General features: G+C 36.9%; 1 protein-coding gene across 23 annotated transcripts in view; it reads left to right on the top strand.

Annotated features, from left to right (window-relative positions):
* The window catches only part of PARD3 (par-3 family cell polarity regulator), a 724,129-nt gene that overhangs the window by 502,340 nt on the left and 200,546 nt on the right, over nt 1-21,243 (top strand). For 18 of the 23 annotated variants that reach the window (XR_002828697.1, XM_023752233.1, XM_023752234.1 and 15 more), the window contains one exon: nt 8,250-8,360. The exons of the other annotated variants lie outside the window; for them this stretch is intronic. Coding sequence is in view for 17 of the 18 variants with exons in the window: in XM_023752233.1 (XP_023608001.1) it covers nt 8,250-8,360 (111 nt within the window). In the remaining variant the exon portion in view is untranslated. The remainder of the gene's footprint in view (nt 1-8,249; nt 8,361-21,243) is intronic. 23 annotated transcript variants of the gene reach the window in all.

The raw sequence follows: 21,243 nt of genomic DNA, 5'->3' as shown, positions 1-21,243 counted from the left end.
TATCTCATTTACTTCAACCAAGATGTTTTAACCATCTGCTTTCAGTAAAAAGAACAGAGTGACTGACTGTTTTGGTTCCTAAAGGTTTTGGTTTTTGAGGTGGCTGGGTGTGGTAAAGAGAGTCTTGGGTCTGAAATCTACATTTGTGATTTCTTGCTATAAGACCTTTTAGATTATTAAATTGCCCTCTACTTCTTGAGGTGGCCCTTAAATAGGAGGATGATAGTACCCACTTCACACAGTGTTTGTGGGAATCAGTGAGATGAAGTCTATAATAAGAATTCAATAAATTCTGGTTAAGTGTAATTAAATAATCAAAAGGGCATTCAATAAGTGCTCAATTATATGTCTCAGGATTTACAGAAAGTGAACTTCATAGGTCGGAGAATTTTATTTCCTCTAGGAGGATCCAAGTTCAGAGCCACTGAAATATCTAAACTAGCTGTGAGGTGACCCGAGTGCAATTTCTAGCTCACATTGTGACTTTGGGCACCTCTGCATACCTCCTGGGCCTCATTTCCTTGTTTGTCAAAGACATTGGACAAGGTGACTATTCTCTAGACTTTGATTTTCCGTAACATGTGTGCTTATACCTTCAATGCACATGGACAAAAGTACAATAGAACAAGCTACAAAGATTTAAGGTTAGCTCTGTCCAGTTGCTCAGTGTTTAGAGCATCAGCCCTTGGACCAAAGGGTTTGATTCCCTGTTAAGGACACATGCCTCAGTTGTAGGTTTGATCCCAAGCCCCTGTCAGGGCTCATGCAGGAGGCAACCAATCAATGTATTTCACATTGATGTTTCTCTCTCTCTCTCTCTCTCTCTCTCTCTCTCTCTCTCTCTCTCTCTCTCTCTCTCCCTGTCTCCCTCCCTCCCTTCATCTTTCCCACTCTATGGAAATCAATAAGAAAAAAAAATCCTTGAGTGAGGATTAATTTTATTTATTTTTTAAAGGATTATGAATTTATTAGGTCATTTGGAAAACCAGATGGTCTGAGCCCCAGAATGGCACCAGCCTTGGGTAAAGATTAAAAAAAAAGATATATGGCTAGATTGATTTAAATATATTTTTATTGATTTCAGAGAGGAAGGGAGAAGGAGAGAGAGAGAGAAACACCAATGATGAGAGAGAATCATTGATTGGCTGCCTCCTGCATGGCCCCTACTGGCGATCAAGCCCACAACCCAGGCATGTGCCTTTGACCAGAATTGAACCCAGAACCCTTCAGTCCACAGGCTGATGCTCTATCCACTGAGCCAAACCAACTAGGGCAAATTTTTTTTCTTTATATAAAATTTAGAGCAATTACCTTTTAGAGCTTTAAGACAAAGGTAAGTTCATAATTGCATTAGAAATCAGAGTGATGGGTTGAGGAGAGTGAAAGCTCACACCAAGATGTGGAATTAAAAAAGATTTTCTAGAGAAAATTGGATCTAATGCCGTTTAGAAAAAGTAGGACTCAAAGGACTAGAGAATAATGATGTTAAAAGCTCATGCTATTGCTTTGATTTGAGTGGACAGTGTGCTCCTAAGGCATGCAGAGGGGTTAGGACGCAGGACGGACACAATACAGAGTATGGGATTTTGCTGTACAAAATCTTGAACTCAGCTCATTGGGCAGCTAGTATCTCTCAAGGATCCTTAGGGCAAATGATAGAATTATCACACCAGGCAGTAGTCAAAGACAGATTAGCACAGTGGCTTTTACACATGTGTGTCCACCAAAAGTAACTGGAAGGTTACAGAAAGAGATAAGAAAAATGGAGAATGGCAGCGATTGAATCGTGATGATCAAATATGCAGAAACAGGGGCAACATTCAGGGCAGGGCATTGAGTTAAATGACTATGTTGACTACTCCAAGGCTGGAGCTGGATTTGGGGGAAGATAGATGGCTTCTGGTAGATGACATGAATTTACATTTGACCCATATTCAGTCCCCTTCCTCAGCCATGCAGTATCACTGAACCTACACATCTTAGAAGAATAAATAGTAAGACAAGTATTGTAGAAAAGCCTTTGTTGCACATGAAGACCTCGGTAATACAGATTTGTAGGTGACGTTTTGTGTGTGTTTTTGGTTTGTTTTTTAAAGAAAATCTCAATTTTAAATATTATTACTCAAAACTTCTAAGATAATTGGTTCTGGATAGTCTCTTCATCTACTTTTAAATATGACCGCAGGTTTTTAAGACTTTCCTTTTGCTGCATTGTTTTTAAATGTGATGTTAAGAAAAGTCCTTTCATTATAAAACCAATTACATTTTTATGTTATCATTAGCATATTTTTTCTAAAGATCTCTAATTTTATTAAATATGGTAAAACATTTTAATGTCATTTACACTGCAGAGAGAATTAGGCTTACTAAAAACCAAAATGATTTTTTAATAGCCTGAAACTCTTATCAATAGTTAATTTTTACTAAAAGTTCTCTCTATATAAAAGCAATAGGATTTCGTTCCAGTCCTTTGTTGCTGCTGTGTGTTTGCTTTTCCCGTGCACATTTACCCATCATCCTTTACTGTTCAGTCTGTGGCTGATCTGGCAGATGGCAGTGATCTCAGTTGTGAGGCATCACAATACAACCCCTTTAACAAATTACTTTGAGACACTTTGGCTGAATAAAACATTGCTGTATTCTCTATGAAGAAAGCCATATAGTTATGAGATGTTGCAATCAGTTCTATTCTGATGATACATGGCTCATCTGTATCTTTCTGTTACTGTCTTTAGTGGTTTTTTGGCATTTTTTCAGTGAACCTTCTCTTTATGCAGCAGTACCACTAAAACAATTTTTTTCTATCAACTTTTTTTACAAGCTGTTTTTCTTTATTTGAAAAAAAAAAGTCATGGGGCATACATGACCACTTTCTATTTCAGCATCATACCTGCTAGATGGTGGTTTCCCATGTGAACATTTGTGTGGGTTAGTCAGAAGGCAGTTCATGAAACTGATTCTCTGCTGAGAATGGGTTTGCTTCCTGGACATACTATTAGTTCAGTATTTTTTCAGCTATTCTGTTTCTTGGAAAGTGACCCATTTGAAATTCACCAGTGGCTTTTACAAGATAAAATAAATATAAATGATATCTTCCAAGTATCCTTGGTATTAAATGATTGTCTTCATAGGTTGGTTACTGATTTCAGCTGTGAAACTGACTTTTTGAGTATGTGCAGCTGAAAATTTCCAATGACCCCACCCCTTTTTTTCAGGAAGAGTTAAGCAACTATAAATTAAGAAGAGCACTAGAATATATTGGGAAATAGAGTGAATGAGGGTATAGCTATATAATTTCTCCTTTTCATATTCTAGAATGGTTGGTATATTTTTTAACTTAGTCTTTTTTCATTTTTTCAAAAAAATTATAGCTGAGGGATTCATTTTTATCACAATTTTAAAGTAATATGCTGTGATTTCATAGTATGCTTAAAGAAATTACATAATTTATTAATTAAAGTGGTACTAAGGGAAATGTCCCAGTGCTAATGTATAAACATTTTATATGTAATAATTTCTTTACTTTTTCATACAATAATCTTGACTTTATAATTTGAAAAAGGAAAGTATATTGTAACAGTTTGATAACAAATTTACAAATAATAAAATAGATTATGGAACAGTCTAGGAAACTAATATTTTAATACAATACAATGAGAAAAATGTGATTCTTAAATGTGAGTCAGGATTCTATTTTTTTTTCTTTTTAATCATGTGTCTCTAAGATAAAAGGCTGAAAGTTGGCAGACTTAGATATAAAACTAAAACTTTGTTTACAGAACAACCAAGACCACTATAAAAGAAATGTAATACAGCTAATTAAACTCACTGTTAGGTTTACAGCTGAAAATATATAAACTGTTTTGAAACGTGGAAAATTCACTCTCAGATTTTCATTTTATTATTAACTCATGATCTTCTTGTAAGATGAAATTATACCTTTGGTACGGATATATAATGTATTCTGTGTCACACCTGTCAGAATGACTACCATCAACAAATCAACAAACAAGTGCTGGCGAGGATGTGGAGAAAAGGGAATCCTAGTACACTGCTGGTGGGAATGCAGACTGGTTCAGCCACTATGGAAATCAGTGTGGAGTTTCCTCAAAAAAATTAAAAATGGAACTGCCATTTGACCCAGTGATCCCACTTCTAGGAATATATCCTAAGAAGCCAGAAACACCAATCAGAAAGAATATATGCACCCTTATGTTCATAGCAGAATTATTTATAATATCTAAGATCTAGAAACAGCCCAAGTGTTCATCAGTAGATGAATGGATTAAAAAAAGCGGTACATTTACTCAATGGAATACAATGCAGCTGTAAAAAAGAAGGATCTCTTACCCTATGAGACAGCATGGAGGACCTGTAGAGCATTATGTGGAGCGAAATAAGCCAGTCAGAGAAAGACAAGTATCACAAGATCTTAACTATATGTAGAAGCTAATGAACAAAATAAACGGATGAACAAAAAAGATCCAGAGACAGTGAAGCATGCAACAGACTGACATAGAGGGAAGGGAGGCGGCGGGTTGGTGGGGGGGTGGTAGATTAAACAAAAAACTTACATTAGTACAGGAAAGGCCTGCTGAGGGGACAGGAGTGGAATGGAGGGGGTCAGTGGGGGTGGAAAAGGGAACATCTGTAATACTTTCAAAAATAAAGGTAAATTTTAAAAAAATGTTCTCTGTATCTCTGAGTCTATTTCGGTTCTGCTTGCTCATTTATTTTGATTTTTTAATTTTTTAAAATGTTTTTATTGATTTCAGAGAGAGGAATGGAAAGGGAGAGAGAGCTAGAAACATCAATGAAGAGAGAGAATAATTGATTGACTGCCTCCTGCACGCGCCCTACTGGGGATGTGCCCTGACTGGGAATCCAGTCGTGGCCTCCTGGTTCGTGGGTGGAAACTCAACCACTGAACACAGTGGCCAGGCTAGATTCAATTATTGATACATATGTATTTATTGCCATTTATTTTTCATATTTTTAAAATTTATATCTATTGCTGAAAGTATTACAGATGTTTCCTTTTTTACCCCCCATTAACTCTCTCCATCCTGCACCCAATGTTCCCCCCAAGCCTTCACCACACTATTATCTGTTTCCAAGGGGTATGCATATATGCATATAAGTTCTTTTCTTATTTTTTATCTTATTTTTTCTTCTTCTTCTTAAAGAAGACACTTTAACCTTTTGTATAAAGATACAAGGACTTCCCTTCCTGGTACTGGAACCCTGGGCTGATGAAGGGGCTGATGAGGAGTTGGGACCCCTTCCTTTTCAGGGAACCTCCACAGCCAAGATATCCCTCCTGATTAAAAACCGCCAAAAGTGGGTGTGGGGCCAGCCTGTTCTCTGTCTCCCCCGCTCCCCCCCCCACTCCCCACCAGTCTCCATGTGGCTCTTCTTTAATTCCCTAGTTGTAGGACTTCCATTCAGCCAGATTTTAGCCAGTTCTGAACGATGGTTGTTCTGTAGCTTAATTGTAATTTTGGTGTGATTATAGGAGTGGGAGGAGGTGAATACCTCCTTTACTTCGCCATCTTGACAAAAAATCCAAGAAATTAATACATTATGTATTTCCGGATGCCTCATTGTTGCAGAATTTTTAGGATGGGAATTCACATGGGCTTTAAATACTGTCTACATGTTGATGACACTGAAGTTAATCTGTCTAGCCCTATCCTCTCCCATGAACTATTTTTTAAAAATAAAGTTTTTCTCTTTAATGCTCTGTGGATGTTCAATAAATTTTTGTCAAATGAATGTACATTGTGTTTTAGATATTGACTTGTACTAGATGTATACATTTTTAAATATTCATTAATTTATAAACTCAATCGTTATGCTTAACTTTTAAACATTATTAATAAAACAAAAATTAAAGAAAGAGAAAGTTTTTATTTAGGAATATATCCCAAGAAACTAGAAACACCAATCAGAAAGGATATATGCACCCCTATGTTCATAGCAGTACAATTTACAATAGCTAAGATTTGGAAATAGCCTAAGTGCCCATCAGCAGATGAGTGGATTACAAAACTGTGGTACATCTACACAATGGAATACTATGCCCCTATAAAAATGAAGGAACTCTTACCATTTGCAACAGCATGGATGAAACTGGAGAGCATTATGCTAAGCGAAATAAGACAGAGAAAGATAAATATCACATGATCTCACTCATTTGTGGAATATAATGAACAACATAAACTGATGAACAAAAACAGATCCAAAGACAGAGAAGCATCTATCAGACCATCAAACCTCAGAGGGAAGGGTGGGGGTAAGGGGGAGAGATCAACCAAAGGACTTGTATGCATGCATATAAGCCTAACCAATGGACACAGTCACCAGGGGGGCGGTGAGGGCATGGGTGGGGCGGTGGGGGCAATAGGGGAATAAGGACACATATGTAATACCGTAATTAATAAAGAAAAAAAAGTTAATAGAGAAACTAACCAGGAAATATAACTGGGGATAAGGAGTAAATGGGGCAAACTTGCTAGTCATCCTAAAATACTATTATTTGATATATTCCCATTTGGTTACATTACTTTAATAAAAATATATTTTAAAGGTAAAAAATGCTTTTAATTTAATACTTCCAAAAGTATATTTTATCCCTTGTTAGAATTGGTTAGATGCTGGACTTAAGTTATTGGGATTATTTTTTTTCTTTTCTTTTCAATTGAAATGATCTTCTAATTTCTAAATAACATTAAAATTTAAGTGTAGATATATTTTATAGAAGTTAATTTTACAGCCATTTTTTAGTGCTATCTAGTACTTTACATACTTTTTAAAGTAATGGTTGTGGCGTTGTTTTAACTTTTCTATTTTAACACTTTAAGGATGCTTTCTCTTCCTTACATACTTCTGCAGAATGTTACTTCAATTAACATATAAGATATTGTCATGCACACTTCACACATCAACCAATATTTAACATCAAATTTATATCTATAATAATAAAAGCATAATATGCTAATTAGACTGGACGTCCTTCCAGACGACTTTCCAGATGAAGCCATGGCTGGGAGGGAATCCCGGGTCCCAGGTGCCAGAGGGAAACAGGTGCCAGCAGCCAGGGGAAGGAAGGCCTACTCTTGCAGAAATTTCATGAATCGGGCCTCTAGTTAATAAAATAATGACCTATTCTACTAACCAATGCATTAATTGAAATATTTTTCTCTCTTTTATTTCAAATTTGAACCTACCCTTCACTCCTCTCTTTTTCATATGATTGTCACCAAAACCAGGTTTCTACATTGTCCTCAGATAGAAATATCAGTACACTTTACATATTTATGAATGCTTATGAGTAACTGTCTCTAAAATATTTCTTTTCTGAAACATCTGGAGAGCAAGTCACTATAGATAAAGATTATCTGAGGGTATGGAGCACATGTGTTTCAGACAACATGTCTTTTATTGGAGAAAATAACAGAGCAGGAAAAAGAACTGATTCCAAGTCTTATGTCTCTTAGTGTTTTCTTAGAGAGCCTCAAGCTCAATGTCTATCTGTGGAAGTTCGTTTGGACTGTTTTGAATCATGCATGTGTGTTGTTTTTTTATCAGATATAGATTTCCAAGTTAAAGAGTCCACCATCAGCAATTGCTTTCCATCAGATTTAGGAAAAGAATTTGAAGAGAATGCCTTAAAGCTTTCAGTTTTGTAAGCTAAAAGTATTATAGCACTGTAAATTATCCTTTGTACTTTAAACTTTGCAAACATGGTCTGGTTCGTCAGTTTTTAAACCATGATGAATGTTTCCAATAAACCTGATTATGAAAATAAAGAACTTTTGTTATGGAGAGGTTATTAAACAGATGATTGTGCATTATCATTCTCTTGTCCTAAGAGAAACCCACTCCAATGCAGACTTTTATCCTCCATTATCTGAAGTATTGGGCACTCAGTTCTACACATTTATTAATTATTTGTTTAATAAGGATGAACTTAAGGGTTCTGTTATTGTGTTGTTGTTTTTGTTTTGCAAAAGAAAAATGGGTATTGAGGCCATTTTCCAAAATGGTTTTCCCTGGGAAGTTTTAATGAAAAAGGAATAAAATAATCAAGTTAAATATGTTAATACTGGGCAAAACTAGCGAACCACAGGAGACAGTTTGGCCCTGATTTTTAGGGAGCTCACATTTGTTGGGTACATATGTCTTTATCACAAAAGAAGAACTTGTTTTGGATATATTGACAAGTTAGAATTTTTTGTTGTCAACAGGTTTGGCAAACATCGAAAAGATGACAAGATTGAGAAAATGAGTAAAATAAAAATACAGGACTCCCTTACTTCAGAAGAGGAGAGAATACGAATGAAGCAGGAACAGGAGAGGTAGACATCAGTTATTTGATTAAACCTCATTAGATAGAGGTTCTTCTTTTCTTTCTACTCTTTCTTATTTTTTTTTTAAGTATAAAGAATTTGGCCCTGGCTGGTGTGGCTTAGTTGGTTAGAGCGTTGTCCCGTATACCAAAAGGTGGCCGGTTTGATTCCCAGTCAGGGCACATACCCAGGTCTCTCTCTCTCTCCCTTCCTCTTTCTAAAATCTATAATTTTTTTTTTTAAAAAAATAATAATAATTGTAAAGAATTTACATTCAATTGATTTTTATTTTTTCTGCATGAATCCAAATACTGATGGTTATGGGATGAATACAATGCAAAAAAAGGTTCAAATGAAAGAAAAACTTACACTTTTTTTAGGGCATTAAAATTGATTTTATTGGTTTTAGTTAAGCCATTTTGCACAGGAAGTAGTAAGGCATTACATGCTTGCATCTGGAAGAAATAAAGAGTGTTTACTCAGTTGGCTTCAAATTTAGTGTTCAAGTTCCCAGAATTCTGACATCAGAATCAGAATCTATGTAATTCAGGTAACCTTTGCATTTAGGTCACACATTGTCATTGAAATAGCTTGACTTTTAAAAATTAACCTTTTTATAGAAAAATATATTTTTCTATAGCAGAGTTTTTCATATTTCCTCTGACCTCTTGAATCAGAAGAAGCAAATCTAAATGGGATTAGTTTCATCAAGCATTTTATACACACACACACACACACACACACACACACACGAATGTATATGTTTATCATGAAGAGTAACAAAAATTTTTAAGAATTTACTTATTTGCTTGAGCCAATTCAGCCTTATTTTTCATGAGAGCTGATTTAGGTGTATTTGGAATTGTACCATCTCTGAGTTGGAAAAAACTAGGTGCTTTGATGCTTGTGAAAGCCCAAACATAATGTGAGCAAATGAGTGTCCATGAGTGTGTGTGTGTGTGTGTGTGTGTGCGTGTGTGTGTGTGTGTGCACATGCCTGTATTTTGGTTAATTAAATATTATTCTAGTATTTTATTAGTAAGTGTAAAAGGGAAGTTTTTGTTGTTTCACCACATATTAAATACAGAATCCTATATAATAAAAGAGTAGCATGCAAATTGTCCCCTCGACCAGGAGTTCTTCCGGGAGTTCGACCAGGGGGCACGGCTGGCCAGGGGAAGGGAGGGAGGCCCTGGTGGCGGCAGGCAGCCAGGGGAAGGGAGGGAGGCCCCAGCCGGCTGCAGCCAGCTGCTAGGGACCCTGCCAGTGCACCAATTTTGTGCACTTGGCCTCTAGTATAATATAAAATGTTTATTTTTATAATGTTCCCTTTCTCAGGAATCTCTTACCTTTGTTAAGAAAAGGAAAAGATTTTAACATTAACAAATTGATATAAGACAATATAATCAATTGTGAAAATAGGTGACTGTAGAGTTTGGGGAAGGGAAGAGATTGGTGGGGCTAAAGTTAATAATAATAAGTGCTTTATAGAAATGGTTATTTGGATCTAGGTTTAGCTCCCAAGAACTTATGCATTTCGAAAAATGGAAAAATTCTGTACCCACTGCCAGTTCCTCCCTATCCTTCACCCCACACAAGGGTCCTGGAGAGTGGGCAATCTTTTAAATGCTTATATTCTTTAAACATTTTGGTTGTATTAGTGGTTAGTAGTATCTCTATGAATGCTTTTCTTCTATTTCTTTAAAAATTTTAATTATTTTATCTGGTATCACCACATTTTAGCATTAAGGGATGAAACAACTTTTCCTCATACCTATAAGATAGGTTAAAGAGCAAAACTTCAGTCATAGAAATTTGAAGATCTAATTAGCCCTATTGAACAATTCATGAATCAGACAGCATCTCGTCTAGCAAGTAAACAGGTACTCTGAGGAACCATGAAAAATAGAAGGTTTTTGTAGGAAACTAGGCTGGACAAGAAAGCCATTAGCGAAAGAAAAGAAAGGATTGTTTCAGGCAAGGTCACCTTCCCTAAAGAAGGTGGGGGTCTTCTCAGGCAGATGGTCTCAGCTTCCTTTGGGGGAGATGGAGAGGCCCACAGGACAGATTACCTCATTGGTGTTGACCAGAAAATTCAGACTCACTAATTGAGACTACATTTCCAGAGAAGGTTCGAAACCGCAGTTGGTATCAAGGTGAATCAAGTCTAGGTTCGGTGTTATGGGCTTTAGCATGATAGGGCCTCCATTTGGGGCCTGTGGTTTTCTCTTTAACAGGTACCACTATTGATTTCAATGTGTGTTCATCCCTTGAATTGGAAATGTGTCTTTAAAACAGTTGTTCCTACTTGAGAAAAAAATTTTAGGACCCATTTTGAATACTATGTAAGTCTTTTCAATGAGCTTTTACTCCAATATTACAAATATAATAAAAACCTCACTTAAAATTATGACTTTTTTTCTATTGATGGTTTTTACTGTTATTGCTACTGAAATGGCATATTGTACATATTTTTAAAGTAAGAAATTCAGTGAAATATTGTCCCTCATTTGGGAATTCAGCATAGACACCAAGTTGGCAGCTTACATATTGGTGGATGGCGTTGTTTAGATTTCCCTAACAGGGTAAGCTAAAGCTTTGATTGGTTGAGCCACAGTATTTCTGTCATTTGCAGAAGTGTTTTGAGGAGCAAATAGAGTATTTAATTAGTTGACTAAAAACTACTTTATATTGAACTGTTTCTTCCAATTGTCTTGTAGCATAAATTTCATTCTGCTGTGAATTTAGGTTTTATTTAATGAATTTTTATAATACTGATTTTTACACACAGGAAATACTGTTGGAAAAAACAACAGGAACTTTCTGATTGTTTCTGGGTGGCAGTACAATAAGTTTGGGTAAAATGTTTTCTAAAAGAGTTGATTGTACGATCTTCAACATCGTTCTGAAGGTGATTGATTAACAAATATCTAATATGTAGCAATCTGAAATTTATCTTTAAAATTTTTAGTACACTAATATTAGTACATTTTATCTTCTGTAGACATTAACAGCATTTTTAAAAATTAAAATCATTTAAGGTCAATTTCTCTTTTTTTGAGTCTTTTGAAAAAATGTAACATTGATAGTTTTATGTATTGAAGCTTCTTAAGTTTTAGAGATTGAAATACTTGGGGTATAATGGAGTAATTTAAGTATGCAATTGATTTTCCATCCTTAGGAGTTGATCATTCCTTTTTTGGACATAAAAAGATTTTACTTCATAGTCATAAAATAGTTATTCTCATCTTACTCCATTGCAATTAGTGATAAAACCATCTATAATAATAAAAGAGTAATATGCTAATTAGACTAGACGTCCTTCCAGACTAAGCCAAGGGCTGTGAGGGAAACCCAGGTCCTGGGTGCCAGAGAGAAGCCAGTACCGGCAGCCAGGGTGAGGAAGGCCTATTCCTGCATGAATTTCATGCATCAGGCCTCTAGTTTATTATAAAAGCAAAAATCTCATGAATAGAAATGTTACAGGAACAGAAGTCTTGTATGTTTTATCTTCATCATGCATCATCCATCTTAATTAGAGAAAAAGGGTGGTGAACACTGTGACAAGAGTCTGGAATGAAAATCATTAATTGATGTCAAGTTGGAAAGACTGTTAGTATGAATTTAGTGACAGCAGGACAGAAATTAACCTTATTACTTTATTTAGCATATTACATTATTTTGTGTATTATTTTCTATGCAGGTTCAAGGCCACTTCATTACCATCATGGAAAAGACTCTTTTTTTTCCAATTACAAATTGAAATGATAAATTCTTTTAAATTTTAGTAAAAACATTAAAGGTTTTAAGCTTTCTTCCTCCCTTCCTCCCTCCCTCCCTTCCTTCCTTCCTTCCTTCCTTCCTTCCTTCCTTCCTTCCTTCCTTCCTTCCTTCCTTCCTTCCTTCCTTCCTTCCTTCTTTCTTTTTTCTCTTTCTCTCTTTACATTTCAAGGCTCGGGAAATAGTCCATGATGGTGCTGCCCAGCAACATTAGTCAGTACAGCTATCTGTGATCATTTAAATCTCAGAATAGCCCTGTTGTTTATAAGTAGGAAGGAGTTTCTGAAAGCAATATATATTTATTTCCTTTGCTAAGTTTTGGGCTAATCAGTTTCTTTTGTCATTGTTGAGGTTTGGCCTAGATAAATAAGATGAATGCTAAACAGCAACCTGACTCTTCAGAAAAAGGAATGACTCTTATATCTTAGAGATAATTTGTGACTTCAGGGTCACAAAAAAAAAGAGGGGGGTGTTTGTTTATGGTATTGACCATCTGGAACCATTGTGGGCTCAACCATAAGACACTATCTTTTTTAAAAGTTTCCTTAAGGAACTATACTATTTTTATTAGGTCCCAAAAATATGTTCTCCCCTCAACCAATTATTCCTTTCCTGAAGTAAGTTTCTCCACAAAGAAGGGAAATATATAACATGTAAATAAAACTCTGGTTGTGTTACAAAGTTCATTTTCTCAAATCAAATCATAATAAGCAAGATATTCAAGTATAAAAGTATATAATAAAACCATTTGTGCATTTTGTTACTTCGACTTAATTGACACTAAAATTCCCCAATCTACAATACATTCCTAGTTTTTAAAATCTACTTTTGAGTGACATTTGCACAGCAAGCTTCCTTAGTGTTTCCTTCTGCAGTGAACTTTAAAATGTAGAGTAATTCAGGCTAACCATCAGATTTGGTAGCTTTGTGCAACACTTCTCTCACCTTTGTGGGCTGCAGGCATGCTGTAGTTTTAGTTTAATGTTTTCATTACAAGTATGAGCCACCAGGGTAAAGGAGGGGTGCACACAACTTTTATAACTAAATTTATAACTAAATTCATTGGTGATGACAATGTTAACAATAAAAATATAATTTCTTTTGTTATTGGAGCTTAGAAAAAATCAGAGTTTATTGGAATCTACTATAGATGTGACTGTAATGTTTATTGGATTCAATGATTAGTAGCAATTGGTAATATTATGTCAATTTGAGTAAGAGAAAACAGTTAAGAACAGAGCTTTATGAATAGTATTTCATGCTACTGAGCATTTCTTCTGAGCAATTGACTTGGTAGAAATTGACCCACCAATGAACATTTGTTTCTGAGTGATTTGGCACAAAAGAACATTCAAATCCAGAACTCGTCAATAACATAATGACACTAGAGGCTCGGTGCATGGGATTCATACACTGGTGGGGAGTGTGGCCTGTGGGGATTGGCCTGCTGTGGGAGCGCCATTCATCCTGGTTTGCCGAGCTGCTGTGGACCTACCCTCTGAGCAGCTGCTCCCTGGTCCAGCATCTTCCATGGAGCTGAAACACTCACCTCTCCAAAAGATCCAGTTGGGGCCGGGCCCAGGGACAATAGCACTGAGAGGCGGCGGAGTAGGCCTCAGTCCCATGGCAGCCACGAATCCACCTCCCAGCCTCCAGGGTCAGCTCTGCAAGTAGCATACTGACTACCAGGGGGCAGCTCCTGTGTGGAGCATCTGCCCCTAGTGATCAGTGTGCATCATAGCAACAGGTTGACTGGTCATTCTGGTCATTCAGCTGTTCGGTTGCTGGGCTTTTATTATATAGACTAGAGGCCCGGTGCACAAAAATTTGTGCACTCGGGGCGGGGGGGTTCCCTCAGCCCGGCCTATGCCCTCTTGCAGTCTGGGACCCCTCGGGGGATGTCCACTTGCCAGCAGGGAGCAAACCTAAGCTGCAGTCAGACATCCTTAGTGCTGCTGAGGAGGCAGGAGAGGCTCCCACCACCACCGCTGTGCTGGCAGCCATCAGCCTGGCTTGTGGCTGAGCAGACCTCCCCCTATGGGAACGCACTGACCACCAGGGGGCAGCTCCTGCATTGAGCGTCTGCCCCCTGGTGGTCAGGGGGGTGTCATAGGGAACCAGTCATTCCCAGTCCTTCTGCTGTTAGGGTCAATTTGCATATTACCCTTTTATTATATAGAATAGAGGCCTGGTGCACAGGTGGGGGCCAACTGGTTTGTCCTGAAGGGTGTCCTGGATCAGGGTGGCGGTCCCGCTGGGGTGCCTGGCCAGCCTGGGTGAGGGGCTGATGGGTGTTTGCAGGCTGGTCACACCCCCTTCAGGATGGGGGTCCCCGCTGGGGTGCCTGGCCAGCCTGGGTGAGGGGCTGATGGCTGTTTGCAGCTGGTCACACCCCCTTCAGGTGGGGGTCCCGCTGGGGAGCCTGTCCAGCCTGGGTGAAGGGCTGAGGGCCATTTTCAGGCTGCCCACACCCCCTTCAGGGTGGGGGTCCCCATGGGGTGCCTGGCCAGCCTGGGTGAGGGGTTGATGGCTGTTTTCAGACTGACCAAGCCCCCTGGCGACCGAAGCTCCCAGCCTTTCCTTTTTTTTTTTTTTATTCGCTCCAGCTCCCTGGCCATGGCGACTGGAAGCAGGTATCTGGGGTTTATTTACCTTCTATAATTGAAACTTTGTTGCCTTGAGAGGAGGCAGCAGCTGGCCTGGAAGCTTGGCTTCCTCCATCATTGGGGCAACCAAGCCTCCTGCTTGCTCCAGTTCTGTGGCTGCCGGCTGCCATCTTGGTTTGGTTAATTTGCATATAGTTGCTCTGATTGGCTGGTGGGCGTGGCTTAAGGCATAGCGAAGGTACAGTCAATTTGCATGTTTGTCTTTTATTTGTGTAGATTTGCCAGTATGTTTGGGTAGATTATTTAGTTCATGTTTCCCTTGAGAAGAGAATATCCATATTTTCTTTTTCTGATGGCTTCCTTTCTTAACAGGACTGCACTTTCCAACATAAACTAGATTGTCTTCACTTTTAATGAAGTGAGCACCATATAGTTCACTCATTTATAAACCAATCTAAGTTACTCCCTTTGATTTCAGGTGTTCTCTACAAATTCAGAGCTTTTGGCTTTATTTCTATTATAGTCCTTCATGTTTCTTCAGGTTCCCAAATTTCAAGACTTATGTGAATGTCCAGTTACTCTGAACATCTATAATATTAGGTGATTGTCTGATATAACCGAATATAGTAGTAAAGTGGGTTGTCAGATAAGTGATCATAATTGAGCTTCAAATTAATATCCCATTGAGTTGAAGAAGTCATTTCTCTTTCTCTGTAGTTTTTCTGGCTGAATACAAAGTCAAAAAGTATGGTGCAAAGAATAAAATTATCTCTTAACTTTTATAAACATTTCATATGGATAGATAGTATTTAGTGGTAATCAGCTTATATAATATCCGTGACTGTCATCATGCTCCTAAATAAGTAGACTATAATAAAAAAATCTATAAATTTAGCTAATTTGACATTAGATTTTGAATTGATATTTCTGTTACAAATATTGTGTCTATGGGACTTATATTTATTAGAATGTAGGACTCTCCTGATAAAAAATTCAAATTTCCCAACATTCTCCTATTATGAAAGTCATTGGTTCTCAACTCAGGAAATAAGTTCTCCCAGGGAAATTTTGGGTACCTGTGAACCACTGGGTACACTGATGGATTGGAGGTGGCTGAAACCAGTTGTGCAAGGAGTTCTACACAACAAATTGCTCTTTCTCAAATGTCACTGGACCCCTGTTGAGATACTCTGAGCTAAATGAATTTAAGTACTTCTATTTTATAGCTGGGAAATTAGAGAAATTTGACCCTGTGGGTCCAAAATTGAGAAAGCAAGACTGTCATGATGGTGATAAAAGAAAAAAGGTAGAAAAATGCAAATTTTGCTTGCAGTGCTATGGGACAATTTTTCACCATTTAATAAAAACACGCAAACTTTTTATTTTGTAATAATTTAGGTTCACAGGACATTGCAAAGATGGTACAGAGAGGTCTTGTGTGCTCTTCATTCAGTTTTCCTCAACTTACGTGACAATAATACAATATCATAGCCAGGCACCATCTGTGTATATAATTCTGTGTCATCTTATCACATGCATTGCTTTGGCACACTTGTGAGAAATAGGTTGCTTGAACTTGTTGGCTGTTTCTGGGTTCTTAATTCTGTTTCATTGATCTATGTGTCTATCCTCCACACAGTCTTGATTACTACAGATGTATTACAGTCTTTCAATCATGACTATGATTCCTCCCACTTTATTTTCACAGTTCTTTTTCACAGTTGTTTAGCTATTCTATTCTTTGCCTTTTCATATAAATTTAAAAATAATCTTGTCTATAGTTACAAGAATCTTGCTGGGGTTTTTATAGGAATTACATTAAACCTATATATCAACTTGGGGAGAATTGACTTCTTTACTATGTTGAGTCATCCTTGATCACAATATGTCTCTCTCCTTTTTTTAAAATATATTTTATTGATTTTTTACAGAGAGGAAGGGAGAGATAGAGAGTTAGAAACATCGATGAGAGAGAAACATCGATCAGCTGCCTCCTGCATACCTCCTACTGGGGATGTGCCCGCAACCAAGGTACATGCCCTTGACTGGAATCGAACCTGGGACCCTTGAGTCCGCAGGCCGACGCTCTACCCACTGAGCCAAACCAGTTAGGGCCTCTCTCCTTTTTTGATATTTGATTCTTTCATCAGTATTGTGTGGTTTTCAGCATGCAAGTCCTGTACAGGTTTTGTTAGATTCATTCATATATATATATATATATATATATATATATATATATATATATATATCAGCCTTTATATTTAGGTATCTATGTGTTTCATTATAAGTGATTATAAATTGCAGTGTATTTTTCATTTCAGCTTCTGTTAGCTTATAGAAATTCAGTAGATTTTTGTACATTGAAGTTCTATCCTGTTATCTTACTGAATTTGCTTTTTAGTTCTAGGAAATTTTTATAGATTCCTGGGGATTTTCTATATAGATAATCGTGGCATCTGTAAATAAAATGGTTTTAGTTCTTCCTTTCCAATCTGTATGCCATTTATTTCTTTTTCTAGCTTATGGCATTTTCTAGAGTTTCCAGTGCTATTGCTGGATTACAGTGGTAGGGACAGATATTCCTATCTTTTTTCTAATCTTAAGAGAAAACATTCAATCTTTCTCTAATATGTATGATATTACCAAAGGTTTTTTGTAGATGCTTATTATCAAGATTAGGAAGTCTTTTCTATTACTAATTTTTTTGAGAGTTTCTGTCATGATGAGTGTTGAATTTTATCAAATACTTCTTTCTGCATCAACTAATAAAGCATGTGATTTTTCTTCTTTATCCTATTATATTGATTGATTCTTGAATATTGAACCCTACATCCCTACATAAGCATCACTTGGTCATGCTGTATAATTCTTTTTATATATTACTAAATTATATTTGCTCATATTTAGTTAAGGATTTTTACATCCTTAACATATTCATGAGGAATATCATCCTGTAGTTTTCTTTTCTTTTTAAATATATTTTTATGGATTTCAGAGAGGAAAGGAGAGGGAAAGAGAGATAGAAACATCAAACATCAATGATGAGAGAGAATCATTGATTGGCTGCCTCCCACATATCCTACACTGTAATCTACCCCAACCTGGGCATGAGCCCTGACCAGGAATTAAACCATGACCTCCTGGTTCATAGGTCAATGCTCAACCACTGAGCAACAACGGCTGGGGCTTTTTTCTTTATTTTTTATAATATATCAAGAAAAGCTATTTTAAATATAATAATGTTACATGCAATAAGCACCAATTATTAAAGAAAAATTATCTTAATTATAATAATATTACATGTAATAAACATTAATATTTCAAGAAAGAAGAATTTTAGTATAATGATATTACCAAAACTGTACTAACATAGTACAAAAGTTGTAGGAAATATTAAAAATCTGCAAATAACAGGATTACTTCTATTATATTCGAATTTTTTTTCTTCTGGCTCTATTTTTGTTCATCAATTTATTTTGTTCATTATATTCCACAAATGAGTGAGATCATGTGATATTTATCTTTCTTCGACTGGCTTATTTCAGCACAATCTTCTCCAGGTAATTCCATGCTGTTGAAAATGGTAAGAGTTCCTTCTTTTTTATAGTAGCGTACTATTCCATTGTATAGATTTACCACAGGTTTTTAATTCACTCATCCATTGATGGGCACTTTATTGTTGAAAGTATTATAGATGTCCCTTTGTTTTAGTTTTTTTTTCCCCATTGATCTCCTCCACCCTGCACCCGCCTCTTCCAGGCCTTTGCCAGACTATTGTCTGTGTCCATGGGCTATTCCTATCTAATACATAAAAATTTAGAAATATTTAGAGAAAAGAAAATAAAAGATATGCCAGGTAAATATTGAACAGAAGAGCTGAAGTTGCTGCATGAATACTGAATACAGGCTTGAAGCCAAAACACAACTCATGAGATAAAATTAGTCATTGTAACATAACAAAAGGTTCCTTTCACTAAAGAGATAGATGGTTCCCAATACTTATACACATAATAGAACAGTGTGGGGTTCAGAATGAGTCTCACCAAGATGTGTCTCAGTGGTATGTAGATTTTTGAGCTAAGGGGAATTTTAGCTTCAGGCTCAAGTGAATATTCTGCCCCTTACTTTAACTACCTAAAAAAAATTGTATTAAAGGCCTTGCCCATAATAAGACATTATCCTATACAATAAAAGGCTAATATGCAAATTGACCGAACAGCAGAATGACCGGTCACTATGACACACACTGACCACCAGGGGCCAGATGCTCAATGCAGGAGCTGTCCCCTGATGGTCAGTGTACTCCCACAGGGGGAGCACCGCTCAGACAGAAGCTGGGCTCATGGCTGGCTAGCACAGCAGCAGTGGTGGGAGCCTCTCCCGCCTCTGAGACAGCGCTAAGGATGTCTGACTGATAGCCATCAGTCAGACATCCCCTGAATGCTCCCGGACTGCGTAAAGGTGCAGTCCGGGCTGAGGGACCCCCCTGCCCCGAGTGCACAAATTTCGTGCACTGGGCCTCTGGTTGGTGTATTTAAAAAAGCTGTAGATTTCTGGATATTAATTTTGTATCCTGCTACATTGCCGAATTCATTTATTAAGTCTAGTAGTTTTGATGGAGTATTTGGGGTTTTCTATGCACAATATCATGTCATCTGGGAATAATGACAATTTTACTTCTTCTGTTCCAATTTGGATGCCTTTTATTTCTTCTTCTTGTCTGATCACTATGGCTAGCACTTCCAGTACTGTGTTGAACAGGAGTGGTAATAGTGGGCATCCCTGTCTTGTTCCTGTTCTTAGGGGAAATGATTTCTGTTTTTGCCCATTGAGTATGATGTTGGCTGTAGGTTTGTCATATAAGGCTTTTATTATGTTGAGATATGCTCCCTCTATTCCCACTTTGCTGATAGTTTTTATCAAAAATGGGTGTTGGATTTTGTTGAATGCTTTTTTTTAAGACTATTGATATGATCATGTGACTTGTCTTTCAATTTGTTTATGTGATGTATCACATTTATTGATTTATGAATATTGTACCAGCCTTGCATTCCTGGAAGAAATCCCACTTGATCATGGTGTACGATCTTTTTAATAAATTTCTGGATATGATTTGCTAATATTTTGTTGAGGATTTTAGCATCTATGTTCATCAGGGATATTGCCCTGTAATTCTCTTTCTTTTTAGTGTTTTTATCTGGTTTTGGAATTAGGATAACGCTGGCCTCGTAAAAAGAGTTTGAAAGTGTTCCTTCCTCTTGGATTTTCTGAAATACCTTGAGGAGTATAGGTGTTAGTTCTTCTTTGAATGTTTGGAAAAACTTCCCTGTGAAACTGTCTGGACCTGGGCTTTTTTTGGTGGGAGTGTTTGTTTGTTTTTATTACTGCTTCCATTTCATCAGTTGTTATTGGCCTATTCAGGTTTTTTGATTCTTCCTTATTCAGTTTTGGGAGATTGTATTTTTCTAGGTATTTGTCTATTTCATCCACATTGTCCAGCTTGTTGGCATGTAGTTGTTCATAGGATTTTCTTACAATCCTTTGTATTTCTGTGGTGTCTATGGTTGCTTCTCTACTTTCATTTCTGATTTTTTTTTATTTGGGTCCTCTTTCTTCGTTTCTTGATGAGTCCGTCTAACTGTTCATCAATTTTGTTTATCCTTTCAAAGAACCAGCTGATGGTTTCATTGATTTTTTTTTTCTATGTTATTTATTTATGCTCTAATCTTTATTATTTCCTTCCTTCTCGTGACTCTGGGCTTTTCCTGTTGTTCTCTTTCTAGTTCTTTAAGTTGTAGGGTTAAATAATTTATTGCTGATTTTTCTTGTTTTTTGAGGTATGCCTGTTGTGCTATGAACTTCCCTCTCAAGACTGCTTTTGTTTTGTCCCAGAGATTTTGGGTTGCTGTGTGTTCATTTTCATTTGTTTCCAGGAAGTTTTTTATATCTTTCTTGATCTTGTTGCTAACCTATTCATTGTTTAATAACATGCTATTTAGCCTTCATGTGTTTGTATGTTGTTGGGTGTTTTTATTGTAATTGATTTCTAATTTCATTCTACTGTGATTTGTGAAGATGCTTGTGATGATTTCAATCTTCTTGAACTTGTAGAGACTTGTTTTGTGTCCTAACATGTGGTCTATCTTTGTGAATGATACATGTGCACTTGAGAAGATTGCATATTCTGCTGCGTTGGGGAGAAATATTCTATAAATATCTATTAGATCCATCTGATCCTGTGTGTTCTTTAGAGTCTCTGTTTCCTTGCTAAGTTTTTGTCTGGAAGATCTTTCCAGTGAAGTCAGTGGGGTGTGAAAATCCCCTACTGTGGCTGTATTGTTGTCAACCTCTCCATTAAAGCCCTCTAGAAGTTTTTTATATATTTAGGTGCTCCTATATTGGGTACATATATGTTTACCCAGGGTATATCCTCTTGTTGTACCAATCCCTTCAGTATTATGTAGTGACCTTTGTTGTCACTTGTGTTGGTCTTCATTTTAATGTCT

This window comes from Myotis lucifugus, unplaced genomic scaffold (assembly GCF_000147115.1).
Source record: "Myotis lucifugus unplaced genomic scaffold, Myoluc2.0 scaffold_29, whole genome shotgun sequence".
Classification (NCBI taxonomy): domain Eukaryota; kingdom Metazoa; phylum Chordata; class Mammalia; order Chiroptera; family Vespertilionidae; genus Myotis; species Myotis lucifugus.
The sequence above is the reverse complement of the archived record's forward strand: the minus strand, read 5'-3'. Positions and strand labels throughout refer to the sequence as shown.